Here is a 16,713-nt window from a genome sequence, read left to right as displayed (position 1 = left end):
CAAATTTCTCTCAGAAAAATAGCTGAAGGCAGGAGAAGCTAAGAATTGAATTTAAATAGTGACTTATATTAGCATCGTAAATATATGTATTTTTAAAGAAATACTTCCTCAAAAAGAGACATTTTAGCTACAATGCAGTTTGCATTCCTTAAGAACCAGGAACACTATAAATGTGCTTAAATTCCAATAACAGAAATTTGAGTCAATAATCCTCAATGAAATGAAAAGAAATCAAAGCAAATCAAGTAATAGTTTTATGGGTTTTAAAAAATTTATTTGTTTTTTATACAGCAGGTTCTTATTAGTTATCTATTTTATACATATTAGTGTACATATGTACACTAATCCAATCTCCCAATTCATCCTATCACCACCACACCACACACGCTTTCCCCCCTTGGTGTCCATATGTTTGTTCTCTACATTTGTGTCTCTATTTCTGCCTTGCAAACTGGTTCATCTGTACCATTTTTCTAGATTCCATATATATGTGTTAGTATACAGTATTTGTTTTTCTCGTTCTGACTTACTTTACTCTGTATGACAAAGTCTAGGTCCATCCACCTCATTACAAATAACTCAATTTCATTCCTTTTTATGGCTGAGTAATATTCATTGTATATATGCACCGCATCTTCTTTATCCATTCATCTGTCAATGGGCATTTAGGTTGCTTCCATGACCTGGCTATTGTAAATAGTGCTGCAATGTACATTGGTGTGCAGGTGTCTTTTTGAATTATGGTTTTCTCTGGATATATGCCCAGTAGTGGGATTGCTGAGTCATATGGTAATTCTACTTTTACTTTTTTAAGGAATCTCCATACTGTTCTCCATAGTGACTGTATCAATTTACATTCCCACCAATAGTGCAAGAGGTTTCCCTTTTCTCCACACCCTCAGCAGCCTTTGTTGTTTGCAGATTTTCTGATGATGCCCATTCTAATCAGGGTGAGGTGATACCTCACTGTAGTTTTGATTTTCATTTCTCTAATAATTAGTGATGTTGAGCAGCTTTTCATATGCTTCTTGGCCATCTGTATATCTTCTTTGGAGAAATGTCTATTTAGGTCTTCTGCCCATTTTTTGATTGGATTCTTTGTTTTCTTAATATTGAGCTGCTTGAGCTGTTTATATATTTTGGAGATTAATCCTTTGTCCATTGATTCGTTTGCAAATATTTCCTCCCATTCTGAGGGTTGCATTTTCATCTTGTTTATGGTTCCCTTTGCTGTGCAAAAGCTTTGAAGTTTCATTAGGTCCCATTTATTTATTTTTGTTTTTACTTCCATTACTCTAGGAGGTGGGTCAAAAAGGATCTTGCTGTGGTTTATCAAAAAACTTTTCATTTCTTCAGTGATCTCTTGGTTATTTAGTAATGCATTGTTTAGCCTCCATGTGTTTGTGTTTTCACGGGTTTTTTTCCTGTAATTTATTCCTACTGTCATAGTGTTGTGGTCAGAAAAGATGCTTGATATGATTTCAATTTTCTTAAATTTACCAGGGCTTGATTTGTGACCCAAGAAGTGATCTATCCTGGAGAATGTTCCATGTGCACTTGAGAAGAAAGTGTAATCTGCTGTTTTCGGATGGAATGTCCTATAATATCAATTAAATCTATCTGGTCAATTGTGTAATTTAAAACTTGTGTTTCCTTATTAATTTTCTGTCTGGATGATCTGTCCATTAGTGTAAGTGAGGTGTTAAAGCCCCCCACTATTATTGTGTTACTGTTGATTTCCTCTTTTATAGCTGTTAATATTTGCCTTATGTATTGAGTGCTCCTATGGTGGGTGCATATATGTTTATAATTATTATATCTTCTTCTTGGATTGATCCCTTGATCATTATGTAGTGTCCTTCCTTGTCTCTTGTAACATTCTTTATTTTAAAGTTTATTCTATCTGATATGAGTATTGCTACTCCAGCTTTCTTTTGATTTCTGTATGCATGGAATATCTTTTTCTATCCCCTCACTTTCAGTCTGTATGTGTCCCTAGGTCTGAAATGGGTCTCTTGTAGACAGCATATATATGGGTCTTGTTTTTGTATCCATTCAGTAAGACTGTGTCTTTTGGTTGGAGCATTTAATCCATTCACGTTTAGGTAATTATCAATATGTATGTTCCTATGACCATTTTCTTAATTGTTTTGGGTTTGTTTTTGTAGGTCCTTTTCTTGTGTTTCCTGCTTAGAGAAGTTCCTTTAGCATCTGTTGTAGAGCTGGTTTGTTGGTGCTGAATTCTCTTAACTTTTGCTTGTCTGTAAATCTTTTGATTTCTCCATCGAATCTGAATGAGATCCTGCTGGGTAGAGTAATCTTGGTTGTAGGTTCTTCCCTTTTATCACTTTAAATATGTTGTGTCACTCCCTTCTGGTTTGTAGAGTTTTTGCTGAGAAATCAGCTGTTAACATTATGGGAGTTCCCTTGTATGTTATTTGTCGTTTTCCCCTTGTTGCTTTAAAAAATTTTTCTTTGTCTTTAATTCTTGTCAGTCTGTTTACTATGTGTCTCAGCATGTTTCTCCTTGGATTTATCCTGCCTGGGACTCTCTGTGCTTCCTGGACTTGGGTGGTTATTTCTTTTGCCATGTTAGGGAAGTTTTGAAATAATCTCTTCAGATATTTTCTTGGGTCTTTTCTCTATCTCTTCTCCTTCTGGGACACCTACAATGCGAATGTTGGTGTGTTTAAGGTTGTCCCAGTGGTCTCTTAGGCTGCTTTCATTTCTTTTCATTCTTTTTTCTTTATTCTATTCTGTGGCAGTGATTTCCACCATTCTGTCTTCCAAGTCAATTATCCATTCTTCTGCCTTTGTTATTCTGCTATTGATTCCTTCTAGTGTATTTTTCTTTTCAGTTATTGTATTGTTCATCTCTGTTTGTCTGTCTTCTGGGTGTTTGTTCCTTAATTCTTCTAGGTCTTTGTTAAACATTTCTTGCCTCTTCTCAGTCTTTGCCCCCATTCTTTTTCCAAGGTCCTGGATCATCTTCACTATCATTATTCTGAATTCTTTTTCTGGAAGGTTGCCTATCTCCACTTCATTTAGTTGTTTTTCTGGGGTTTTATCTTGTTCCTTCATCTGGTGCATAGTCCTCTGCCTTTTCATTTTATCTGTCTTTCTGTGAATGTGGTTTTCATTCTACAGGCTGCAGGATTGTAGTTCTTCTTTCTTCTGCTGTCTGTCCTCTATTGGATGAGGCTATCTAAGAGGCTTGTGCAAGCTTTCTGATGGGAGGGACTGGTGGTGGGTAGAACTGGGTGTTGCTCTGGTGGGCAGAGCTCAGTTAAACTTTAATCCTCTTGTCTGCTGATGGGTGGGTCTGAGTTCCCTCCCTGTTGGTTGTTTGGCCTGAGGTGACCCAGCACTGGAGCCTACAGGCTCTTTGGTGTGGCTAATGGTGGACTCTGGGAGAGCTCAAGGAGTACTTCCCAGAACTTCTGCTGCCAGTATCCTTGTCCCCACCTTAAGCCACAGCCACACCTCTCCTCTGTAGGAGACCCTCCAACACTAGCATGTAGGTCTGGTTCAGTCTCTTATGGGATCACTGCTCTTTCCTCCTGGGTCCTGATGCACACACTACTTTGTGTGTGCCCTCCAAGTGTGGGGTCTCTGTTTCCCCCAGTCCTGTCGAAGTACTGCAATCAAATCTCGCTAGCCTTCAAAGTCTGATTCTCTGGGAATTCCTCCTCCCGTTGCCAGACTCCCTGGTTGGGAAGCCTGATGTGGGGCTCAGAACCTTCACTCCAGTGGGTGGACTTCTGTGGAATAATTGTTCTCCCATTTGTGAGTCACCCACCCAGTGGTTATGTGGTTTGATTTTCTTATGATTGTGCCCCTCCTACTGTCTCATTGCAGCTTCTACTTTGTCTTTGGATGTGAGGTAATTTTTTGGTGAGTTCCAGTGTCTCCTGTCGATGATTGTTCAGCAGTTAGTTGTGATTCTAGTGCTCTCACAAGAGGGAGTGAGCGCACATCCTTCTACTCCACAATCTTGAACAAATCCCCAGTTTTATGGTTTTAAAACTAGGATTAAGCAAATGCTAAGTTAAAACCAACAGGTGTCACTTATATAATAATGGTTAAGAAGGGAGCATTTTAAGCTAGAAATGCCATTGAAAATATTAAATCTTTCCTCATATTAAGAAAGTGTTTAAAAATAATTTGTCACAGGAATTTTAAATAGTCTTATGGTCCTGTTGAATGAGATCAATTATGATTATGCTCTGAATTTTTTATTCATTTCATTCTCACTTTTCTTCTGCTCACCCACACATCCCTGATAACCAGAGAAATGGTGAAGAGAAAATGTTTTTCTGAGCTCTAACCTCAGTTTTCAGTGCTGTTACACTGCATATTAATAAGTCACATGCTTTGGTCTCATGTTGGAAGTGGCAGATAGAACATTTTTATACCAGTATGTAAAGCACTTTAAGACATAGCTCTTCCTCCATTCAGATAAGAAATGGAATATCAATCCAACCAACAAACAAACAAAACATTCTCAACTATGGTTACTTTGAGACCAATCCTAGGTCTTCATGTGGTCCAGCCCCACCTTGGCATATGTCCCATCCATCTTGGCATAGCTCTGACTGAAGGTAAAAACAAGTTCTCTCAGAAGAGCATCTGCCATCTTGTATCAAATCTAAGAGCTCACCAATTGTTAAGATGTATTGCTAGTTTATGTGCCACCGAGAGAGAAAGAGTGCTGCCAATCAAACCGTGGTACTGTGTTTTATCTCATCAAACATAGGCTGCATCTTAATTTCAGAGATGCTAAAGTGCAAAAGGGATCAATGAATTTAAGTAAGCATTCCTCTTCTGGACCTGAAGGAAAGGCTTTTTGTTCTACATTTCTGCCAAGTAAGCAATAAAAAGGAAAAGTATTCTAAATGCGGCATTTATACATTCAATATAGCAAAAAAGATGTCAGGTGTTACAGAAATACTAGAACCATTCTGAGTAGACTATTCAGAACATAAAATGATGCTTGTAATTTTTATTAAACATACATGGTTAATTGATGGTATTTCTTTTCTTTCTCTATGTTGATTATAGAAAAGAAAATGTTATTATCTTATCCATGTTTAGATCCCTCTCAGGTCGAATTGTTGGAGGTGTTTGGTGGTTCTTTACACTCATCATTATATCATCTTATACTGCTAACCTCGCTGCTTTCCTGACTGTTGAAAGAATGGTCTCCCCCATAGAAAGTGCGGAAGACCTGGCCAAACAAACAGAAATTGCCTACGGAACATTGGACTCAGGATCAACAAAAGAATTCTTCAGAGTAAGTTGAGGGGAAAACTAAAAAGGAAATGTTCATAACTCAAATTCAGGCAATTTTGCCAATTATTATATTATGGGCTCTAGCTATTATAAGTTTTGCAAACACAATGGTAACTGCTATGTTTAAACATAGCAATGCTATATACTTCTACTTGGATTTTATAATCACTTTAATTTGCAAAAGCTAATTGATTTATTCACATTGCAAGAGGGACCCTTACTAAGGAAAAGTAACAACAAAAAGGTAAATAAAGCAACTTTATAACATAATTTATCCCAAGGATTCCAATATTCATAATGCTATGAAGATACTTCATCTGGCAAGATTTGGATTTATCTATGCTTTGGGATTTAGAGCATAAAAACGAAAGCATGTTTTTTTTTTTTTTCAAAGAATACATTTACCTTGCTGCATTTGAATCCCAAACCTTAATTTCATGTTATAGTACCTATATGAGGTTTATTATTCTATAATCTATTCTGTAACAAAGGATTTCAAAGCAATATATTTGCTTTCTCACAAGATAATGGGAACAAGAACTACTAAGTTCTAGCACTTTTGTAAAACGTTGTATGATATTGCACTTGTGCTGATTTCTCTGCTTTTGCAGATAAAATTGTTCAAACTGATATAATTGCGTTTCACATATGGATATGATTCCTTTGGCTTGCCATCATGATGGCAGTTATTTTGGAGGTTTTGGGGGTTTTAGCTCTTTGTACCACTATAAGGATGAATTTTTTGATCTGTGAATCTCTTTTACTCTGCTTTTACTTAAATCCAGAAATTTCACAATATGTGATCAGAGATAGGGTTAATTTTGTGACTTTAGAACCAAAAAACTAAAAAGTGGTCAGGGTGAAATTTCCACAAATATTTCATTAGGTAATTTTGGCATCTTATATTTAACATCAACTGCTTAGAGACTAAATATTTAGTAATTTAGAAGACAAGATATGTTTCACTATTTCCTAAACTATTGTGTAAAATTAATGATAGCCCTTTAAAGTAAATTCACACTTATATACAGTACTTGGGAGATTACATTTTCATTTTAAATGTGTATATTTATTGTTTTCTCACTCAGCTTGGAAATTAAAAACAACAAAAGATACTACTCCTTAAGCCAGCCTTAACTTTCATGCACTTGAATTTCAATAATATTCCTTTAAAAAAATTCAATTATAGTATTCTTAGGTATGACAGATGTTTATGTAACACTAAGTCAGGAACAAATCACTCAAAAATTGTGCCAAACCCATCATTGCACATTGTTTTAAAAAAAACAGACAGTGAACATCTTTGTCAACAATTTGGAGCATTACTAATAGACATAAAATTTTTTAATTAATTATAAACTCTTTGTAGACTTTTCTAAAACTGTGAATAATAGTCATGACAATATATTTTATTAACAATATTCTATGGATAAACTTAATTAGTCAAATTTTTTAACTTACTGAGTGCATCCCAGTCTCTAAAGCTTAATATAGTAACACACTGCTCTAACACGTTTTAGCATAATTTCGGTACTTTTCTGGAAATCTATGTTTCCACCCAAAAGAAACTAGGTAAAATTTAGTGACTTTGACTAAAAACCATTATGTGTATGCATCAAAATACAATATAAATTTGTGTTATCATTTGCATTTTACTGAAAAGTGATGACTGATTTTCATGTAAATAAAGCAGATATTTGTAGCTTCATCATTTTTCCTTGAGTGAGAAAGGGGAAAAGAAATATCATATTGATTCCCTGAAAATGTTTCAAAAATAACTCACTGTAGAGCTCTTTGGCACCAAGTACATTGAGAATGTTATTTCTAATCTTTATAGAGTTTTTAAAAACTGCTCAAGTTTGAAAAACTAATGAAGTAGGTAAGAGAATATGTTGATTAGAAATATAGGAATAAAGAAAGCTGCTTCCTAGATACAGAGCCTCCCATATAAGTAGTGCAGTCACCATGCCCTGTTTCCTTTCTGTGCCACCAAATTAGTTTTAAAATTGAAAGAGTGTTATAAGTATAGGTATTTATGTTGCAGAATAGTTTGAACCCTAATTGGACAAGAAAATAATTTTCCCTGGAAGCATACTTCCAGGAATGCATAAATTTGAGTTCTCTGATAAAAATCTCCTTCATTTCCTACCCTACAGAACGTGAAACAGAACGTGAAAGGTATTTTTGTCCTTGTCAAAAATGTTTTCTTATAGGAACACAGTAATGGTACATCTATCAGCTTCACTAAACTGCCTCAGGCAGTTACCTATACTCAGCATTTCAAAAAACGTTGCAGTTGTTCTGGAAAAAGAATTAGGCCATGGGGGAAAATTACATCAGAATTCAACTGTTGCCTTGGTTTTGTACCATTATGAAACTTGATGTGTTTCATATTCTGTGCCGCTTGTTAAGCATACACATAGAGGCATTTAAAGGAATTTTGTACTTGTCACTTAATGACAGGCTTTTTTAAAGGTACTTTTACATTATTATAAACCTGATTTAAACACACTGATTTTCATTTCAGTGCAAATTTTATCCTGTACCTGTTTCAGTCATCAGTGAAATCATGAATACATAAATGAGATGGATTAGTATTTCAGGGCTTATAATGTTATCAAATAGTACATTGATAAGCTCTTACTGGAACATCAGTCTTGCTGCATAAGCTACTAAAAGCAGGAAATAATTCACCTGATAACAATGTAAATATCAACTATAGTGTATGACATTTTTACATATTTTCTATTAAAAGCAGAAATGGCAAAATACTTAATTTTGAGAAATTAAAAGGATGGCACATTTTTAAATCTCCAAGAATTATTATAAGTAATGAAATAGTGCTTTAAATCAAATAGTTTCCCATGCATTGTGTTTCACAATAAAGATGAAACAAGTAAATTTGAGATTAATTTTATAATTAAAAAAAGACATATTATCTTTGCTTATTACCTTGAGCATATTCACTCCCCAAACCTGATCTTTTTTTTTTTTTTTTTAATTTATTTTGGGCTGTGTTGGGTCTTCGTTTCTGTGAGAGGACTTTCTCTAGTTGTGGCAAGTGGGGGCCACTCTTCATCGCCCTGCGCGGGCCTCTCACTATCGTGGCCTCTCTTCTTGTGGAGCACAGGCTCCAGACGCGCAGGCTCAGTAGTTGTGGCTCACAGGCCTAGTTGCTCCGCGGCATGTGGGATCTTCCCAGACCAGGGCTCGAACCCGTGTCCTCTGCATTAGCAGGCGGATTCTCAACCACTGTGCCACCAGGGAAGCCCCCAAACCTGATCTTTAAGTAGATATCACAGTTGAAGATGAAGATGTAAAAGTCCCACTATCACTACATTTATGAGCTTACTGGGTCTGCAAAAATCTCCTCATTTTAGCCTGTCTCATCAAATTTATAAAAATTACCTAACCCTCATTCCTTAGCAAACACCCTCTTATAGTCACAAGTAAGGCACAGAGATATTATTTCCAGTCCTTTACCTCCTGAATTTCCCAACCTCACCCTCTCCACCATGTGGATTTGATTTTATCTAAACCATGCCCCTTTAAATCAGAATCAGAATTTCTAAACATTAACATAGTGACACACCATATACATTTTTTTCCCAAAAAGTTTCTTTCATCATTCCTCTATTTTCCACTGAAAGTGTGTATTTTATAATTTCTATTATACATAAGAAATTAAGCATAATTACACTACAGATTCCTCTTTCTTCTGGACTTTAAAGGAATTAATTTAACTTCTTTTGCACTTAAGGTATATGTAACTCAATATATTTGAACAAAAGCAGTAGTAATTTTCCTCACATTAATATTACGGGAATGGAAGTCTATGAAATATCAATGACCTAAAGGTATTTTATTCCTTTAAAAAAATCATTTGCTTTAATATTATGTTGCATTCTATATAGTTAAATTATCTTCATAATTACCAAGCCCTAAAAATACTCTTTTTCCATTTTGCTGCCTTAGTTTTGTTTAGCTGTTCTCTTTTCCTTTAATAAGATATAAAAAATGAGTAGAAAATTGCCAAGTAACTAGGATGATTCTCATATTCTTAAATTTTTTCAAAAAAATTTAATTAAAATAATACTCAGATTTTATTTCTTCTGGTTTCAATGTAGTATACATAGTGAAGCAAAAAATATATATAGAACTCTATACCTTTTGGGGTGTAACTCTGAAGTGAAGATATCAATACATTTTAAAAAGTGATTATATGCTTAAATGATGCAGTTTAGCAACATGTCTAAATTGAAATCATCAGGATAGATGTTTAAACATAATCAGTATCAAGTGATCCAGAGAGCTTATAATTTTCAGAAATTGGAACTCATTATAAAATGGAGTAGTTCATACACTAGAAGAGAACTTCATTATCAGAGATGGAGTGAATGAGGCCTGGCAACATGGCCTCCCTAGTGGATCTCATGGTTAAGGGTTCTGAATTCAGATACTCTTCTGTCCTGGAACAACATAGAATTTTTGCAACTGAATTATATTTGGCATAGAATTTTCCTAATGTGAGGATTTCTGTAGCCAGAAGTAACCTGTCATTACCTACACATACATACACAAATATATCAGAATCTCTGAATCATGAGATATTTTCAAGTGTTAATAACATAAAAACATTTCAGAGGATACAGGATATCTATTTCCTATCTGATATTTATCACCATTTGAATATACATTAACATAAAATATCTAGGGTTTTTTTGGTGTTTAGGTATGTAAATCTCTTATTGTGTGACTTATTATATAGATTTATTGATTACTAAATTTCCACCTTATGAAGTCAAAATTTTGAATACCACTTTTATCAGTTTCTTTGTTCACCTGAGTAATTTGCTTTTGTCCAAAACATGTATTCTTAAATTTGCCATTCGGGTACCTTGTTGATTATTGAAGATCTGTTTCTTGTTGGATTCTATCTTCTGGTAAACAAAACAAGGTCGGTGTAAATAAGTATACATGCTACTCAGAATTTGGCCTCATGCATAGATTTAGGTTTGACTGAAGTCTCCTTTACTTTTAATTTGGATCCAGATGCAAAATTTCCACATCTTGCTATTGAACAAAAGTAATTGAACCAGATAAAACTCTGTGTGTATCATTGTATTGTCAAACACCAAATAGGATTTGGGCTTTTCTATTTTATTAAATATATCCTTTGGGGACATTTGAGTTCATTTGGATATATCTTCGTGTGAAAAAATGTGTGGATGAAAAAATCTAATATGAACGCAGATACCGACAAAGTGAGTTGGATAAATTAAGTCCTATAAATAATGTAGATACAGCCCAAATAGACAAAAATATAAGTAAGTTTCTTGGCTGAAGTCAAGGGATTAGAAAAACTAACTCTCCAAAATATAAAGTGGGAAAACAAGAATTACTTCTCTTTAAAGTTTAATATATGTTCTATTTGGATATTTTGTTAAAAAAAGGTCTAAAAATGTTTTGGTGGACCTAGTTTGATTCTTGTTTTATGGATATTTGGTTTTTAAACTAGGGCAGATTTCTCCTCCTCCTTTGGTGTTCAAATAGTGAGTTGATAGGGACTGCATATTTTGTATATATTTTTTTAGAATGGTTTTCATTAAAACTTTGAGGCATGGAAAAATATGAAGATAAAACAATATAACAACTCTCCTTTTTTTTTATAATTCAGTACAACTCTCTCTATGGCTGTCTACATTTTATAATAATAGTAAGTTTTTCTTTAAGCAGTTGAGTAAGTAGTTATTATGACATGAGGTACCTTTTTCTCCAAATATCACTTTTAAATGTCTTTCATTTCAGTGATTTTCTTAAACAGTTGTAAAAGGCAGTATTCTAATTGTAAAAGAATAATGTTATTATGGCAAATTGCAATTAGAGGATAACGTAGAAGGCTTTATCCTTATCTCGGTTCAGTCAATATTAACATCTTGTTCCCTTCTTTCCTGTATTTAATTTTATTTTAATTTCCTCCAGAGATCAAAAATAGCAGTATATGAAAAGATGTGGACCTACATGCGATCAGCAGAGCCATCAGTGTTCACTAGGACTACAGCTGAGGGAGTAGCTCGTGTCCGAAAATCCAAGGGCAAATTTGCCTTTCTCCTGGAGTCCACTATGAATGAATACATTGAGCAGCGAAAGCCATGTGACACAATGAAAGTGGGAGGAAATCTGGATTCGAAAGGCTATGGAGTAGCAACACCCAAGGGTTCTTCATTAAGGTGGGTGGAATAGTATAACAATATAACATGTGTTGTTATAGTATTCCACCTTCCCTGATGTCCCTGAGATAATTATTTTGTTTTGTGTGTGAACATGGTATGTTTGTTTGTTTTTCTGTTTCTCCATTTCATATTTTTTGGTCAACAATCAGGTAATTTTTTTTTAATTTTAGAATAATTAATCTTAATTGACATATATCTTTTAAGGCCATATAAAAACCAAACTGGTTGAACACTAGCTGCTTCCAGTGGGCCTAAAACACGGGTAGCATATGCTTCTATATCTCATCAACTTTTTTTGGTCACTGAAATCTACATTCTCATTGTGTCAGTAATAATTCTACATTTTTTCATTATTTTAAAAATTATGCCTGCCTGCTAGTTTCTAAGAAGAAATCAATATCTTCTAGAAAAACACTTTTTTTCCATTTCAGTGTTTCATTTATTATGGCATCATTATATTTTAGAAAATCCTGAGTTGTATCAATGCTAACTTTGTAAATCACATTTATTTATAAATGCAATTATGATCAGAGGGAAAACTGGGCTCTGATTTTATTGTGCTTACTCAAGTCACACTCTCTACTGTTGCAAAGGGAGTATGGGGTAAGTAAGATCTGTAAAATTAGACCCAGTAACAATTCAAAATTGTTCACACATAGACCCCTAAAATGTGACTTATGACCAAAGCATCACACATGTTGTTGATAGTCCACATGTGTTAAAAGTGGGACTTTATTTCTTAAGGAAATGTTGGTAAAATCTGCCCTTTTCACCCTTTTGGTCCTGGACATAGAAAATTCACATGTTTATGTCCAGGAGGCAGAGTTTCCTATTTTCCTTAAGTAACAAAGGCTGCTGTTGAATTGCTGGGGTTAGAGCAAAGCTGGGGTCAAAAGTGACGACTGACAAATTACTCTGGTCTCAGTGCTGCTTAGGAGAGATTCATACAAAGCACAGATTCAAGAAGAAATCAGAATCTTTGCCAAAGGAATTAACCAAGAACCTGGTCTTGAAAAATGATGTTTCTGGTAAGCCTTTGAAAAATGAAGGTAATGAGACCTGTACTGTTGCCTAGTAGGAGTGAAGACAATATAAAATTATATGATTGGTTTCAAAAAGGGAAATGCAATGTACTTTGGGTATATGTGCTGGGTGGGGGAGAAGTTGAGACAGATATAAGAAACAAATACTAGTACTGAAAAGTTTGTGTTAAAACAGTATTTTGTGTTTACAAACAACACTGTAATAATTTGAGAGGGGTTCCATGGTATATTCAAAAGGGACAATTTTTAAAGGAGATAGAACAAAATTAGCCAGCGAAGACATATTTGGGTGTAGACTTTGGCAATACTGAAGTCAGGTTTATTTGAACAAACTTCGCATATGAAACTGGAGAAATGTGCACGGAGAAAGCCAAACAAATAAATTATCTATGATAAAATTCTACCCAAAGAGATTTCAGCCATTCAGAAACTAAAAGTGACATTAGAATATTTGGTCTTTAAGGGAATATTTTCTTTGATGCAATATAAGAAATATGTAATTTCAGTGAGGCCATATGGCAAATAAATCTCTATTGAAATAGTAGTAAATAGAAAGGGAGACAGCAACAGAGGGTGATATGTAGATTACTGTTCACACTATTGATTACATTCACTGGATGTAGCATCTGCTCTTAATTAATTCTCTGTGGATGTAGCTGCCTTGTCCTCTGTCTTGTGTCTACTGATAAAGTCAAGTTCCAGGGACTGAATTTGGCCCTCAGATAAGGGTGCGCCTGACTCCCATTGATAGCAAGAGTGTTCCCTCTTAAATGTGCCACTTTGTCAAATCCACACTACAGGGATTGTTTAGGGAGAAGCTGAAGAGCTTCATCTGTCTAGAACTGTATAATAATCAGCTATTGGCCTCCCCCTCTTTTCCTGTCTTTTCCTGGATCTTGTTAATGAGGCAATTGTTAAACTCAGCTTCCTGGGTTAAGAGTTTGTTTATGTGCTTTGCTTTATACATGCCACAATTTCCTGAGCAAGCTGGCCCCTGCATGCCAAAACCACAGACATTTTGTCCTGTCTTTGAGAACACTGGAAGTGCACTGAAGGCTAACCAGCATTCACCTTACCCACACCTCCTTACTCCCCCACACCCAGCCCAACTAAGCAGGAGGCTCATTAAGCTTAAATTCTCATTCTTATTCAGCTAGTAACCTTCTGCTTCAAAAGAGGCAAACTAATATAGAGATGGACCAATAGGCACCTTCTGTATAAATGACAAAATTCAAAATAATTACAGTCATCAGAGCAAGATCCAGAGGGCATACCTGCATCAAGAGTATCTTTGAAAACTTTCTGCCTCATTTGTTCAGTTGAGACTAAGTCTGTTTTCCCACAAGATCTATTTTTTAACCAAGTTTTTAGGTTAATAGTTCTGGATACATCGAGACTGGTCTGTTTCATTGTCATTAATTATGGCTTTCTTCCAAACGCTGCTGTTTTGATTCATTGGGTAATATGAGACTTTATGAAAAGGAAAACAATCTTCCTTCTATATAAGTATAACCAGAGAATGCAGACAAATGACTAACAATCTTCTGTTGATCTAGGGAGATTTTTTATTTCCAGATCTTGCTGTTTGGTCAAAATGCTTCAAAATAAATGTCACAGAAAAGAGTAAGAGTAGGACATATACTCAGGATGGAAAATCAGGACTTGGGTCTTTAATGTAGGCTTTAAAACACAGGCAATCAGGATCATCACAGAGCATATATCTGTGACTAGGGTAACAAATATTACAACAGTTACAACTGGCACCCATCTTTATGGCAGAGAATGATATGCAAAGCTCCTTATTGTTCAAAGAGACTTTATTTCAGGCTAGCGTTTGCTGGGCATACACATACATAGCATTTCACAATGTTAAAACCATCAAGCTATCACTAACGGCTCTCATTAACACAAGGCCAATAAGTATGCTCAGAAATTATTGGTTTATTATGCTTTGACATAGATTCTCCAATTTGTAGGTGATAGAATGCCAGGTATATTGATGTTGTTAAACTTAGAATCTATAAATTTTAAAATTAAAAAGGAAAGCAATTATAGGTAAGTGTACCTACAAACTATAAATATCAGTGAGTGAAAAACTTAAATCTTACTCCCATTATTATTTGTTTTTCTAAGTTACCTTCCAAAGAAAACTTTCAGGTCTTATTGTGAGATAAAAGGGTAAAATCTCTTATGTTCCACTATCTCCCTACTTTGATATTTCTCCTGAATCTTCTTTCCACATGCACAATGCCATTTATTCTACATGAACTTCCTTCTCATCCCTTCTCCAGCACCTTTGGCAATCCAAAACTCTTGTAAAAGCCTTCACTGGTTGAGAAATTTTTAAAGGTTGTTTTAAAATAGACACTTTAGATGGCATAGCAATATGATATAAAGTTTAGATGAAAGAGGAAGTGTATTTTGACTATACTATCAATACTATCAACTTTACTATGCAACTTTAGTATAGATACATACTATACTATAGTAATTATTATCTAGGAAAGTTGTATACTTTACTATCAAAATAGTACTTTCTTTAGTGTATTATCTATATTACACTAGTTTCTAGACTCTCAACTTTACCATGCAATAAGTAAACTGAAAAGATTGTTTAGAGTAAATCATAATTTATTTAATACAGATTTACTGACTATTAAATAGTTGTTAAATGAGAAATACCCCTTTTAAAAATATTCATGGTGTCTAGTATCTTCAAGTACTTCCAGGAAACAAAGAAGTGGATCATATCTTCAGAATTCTCCTGGCCTTTGTAAAGATTTTTACGCTTGACCCTAATGTTTGAAGCCACGTTAAAAAACTAGTCTCCTGGGAATTCCCTGGCAGTCCAGTGTTTAGGGCTCAGCGCTTTCTCTGCTATGGTCCTGGGTTTGATCCCTGGTCAGGGAACTAAATCCCACAAGCCACATGGCACAGCCAAAAATTTAAAAATAAAATTAAAAAAGGAAAAAGCTAGTCTCCTTTACTTTTATTATTCAATAGGGATAATTCCCATTCAAATTTTGCCTTCTCTAAAGATATTTGTGGAACTGTGCCTAATATAAGACAAATGATCTGTCATTTAAAAAAAAAAAAAAAGTCTTTCAAGAGAAAGCAGTTCCAAAAGAACTTGATCAGTGGTTGAAATCTGGGAAAAAATGAGACCCAGTTGCACTTGCTGATGCCCAGTTACAGGAACCTGTGGCAACAGGAGCTGCTCCTTTGAAACCAGGCACATCATGCTTAGTTTACAACAGGCAAATCAGAGCCCCCACGGCAATATCATAGCAGGGGAGACGAAGTACTAAGAATGGGAATTAGAATAGTACATCTTCATTGGACTTTTTATTTCAGTATTTAACACAATCACTGGACTCATAAGACACTTGTCTCCAGCCTAAATCTGTATCAGGGTAAGTAGAGTTCTCTGTAGGCCAAATTATGTTTCTTCAACTTGGGAGTATTTTTTAGGGCAGATGTATTCAATTTAATATTTAAATTCATGTGTGAAAAATGTATTATCTTGAAGGAACCACTTTCCTACGTAAAATTTCTGTGACATATTTAGTCGTAAGTACACGTGTACTTGGAAAGTTTAGAAAGAAGGAGTTTGCTGGATGTTGTGTGTGACACTAAAGTTGTAGTCTGTTTTTGGTGTTAGTAACAAGTCAATTGTTAGCACTTAATGTAGACACTAGTAAAACTTAAAAGTACAGAAATTTAAAGTGAGTACTTAATATTACTTAGAAGCACTTGGCCTCAAGTAAATATACTTTTAACTTGTTTTCTGGAAACGAGTTGCAGCAGATTAGTACACAAATATGGGGTTTTTTTTAACTATTATGGAAAGGGAGAGATATGTTTTCACTTATGAATATCCCTCATTTCATTAGGTACCATATTAAAAGATGCTACAGATAACTTAGTTTTTGAACTTAGTTTTTGTGACCCATTATGTTTTGGAACATAGTCTGTTGGCCTAGGGATTAGAAAACACACTCATACAAAAACCATTTGCACCTCTCAGCATAAACGCACACAAGCACACGCAAATCCCCCTGGTTGTGATATGCTTAAACACTTACTCAGTTTGCTATTAGAGATGTGGGTATCAAGTATTTTACATTCACAAACTGAGATGTCAC

At 34.8% G+C, this 16,713-nt stretch overlaps 1 protein-coding gene across 2 annotated transcripts in view; it reads left to right on the top strand.

Moving 5' to 3' along the window:
- Positions 1–16,713, top strand: part of GRIA4 (glutamate ionotropic receptor AMPA type subunit 4) — a gene marked incomplete at both ends in the record, with an annotated part of 489,699 nt that overhangs the window by 434,809 nt on the left and 38,177 nt on the right. For both annotated transcript variants that reach the window (XM_079708692.1, XM_079708693.1), the window contains 2 exons: positions 5,095–5,293; positions 11,275–11,522. In XM_079708692.1, the coding sequence (XP_079564818.1) occupies positions 5,095–5,293; positions 11,275–11,522 (447 nt within the window). The remainder of the gene's footprint in view (positions 1–5,094; positions 5,294–11,274; positions 11,523–16,713) is intronic.

This window comes from Hyperoodon ampullatus (genome assembly GCF_949752795.1).
Source record: "Hyperoodon ampullatus genome assembly, chromosome: 7".
NCBI lineage: Eukaryota > Metazoa > Chordata > Mammalia > Artiodactyla > Ziphiidae > Hyperoodon > Hyperoodon ampullatus.
This window is presented reverse-complemented; position numbering and strand designations above follow the sequence as displayed.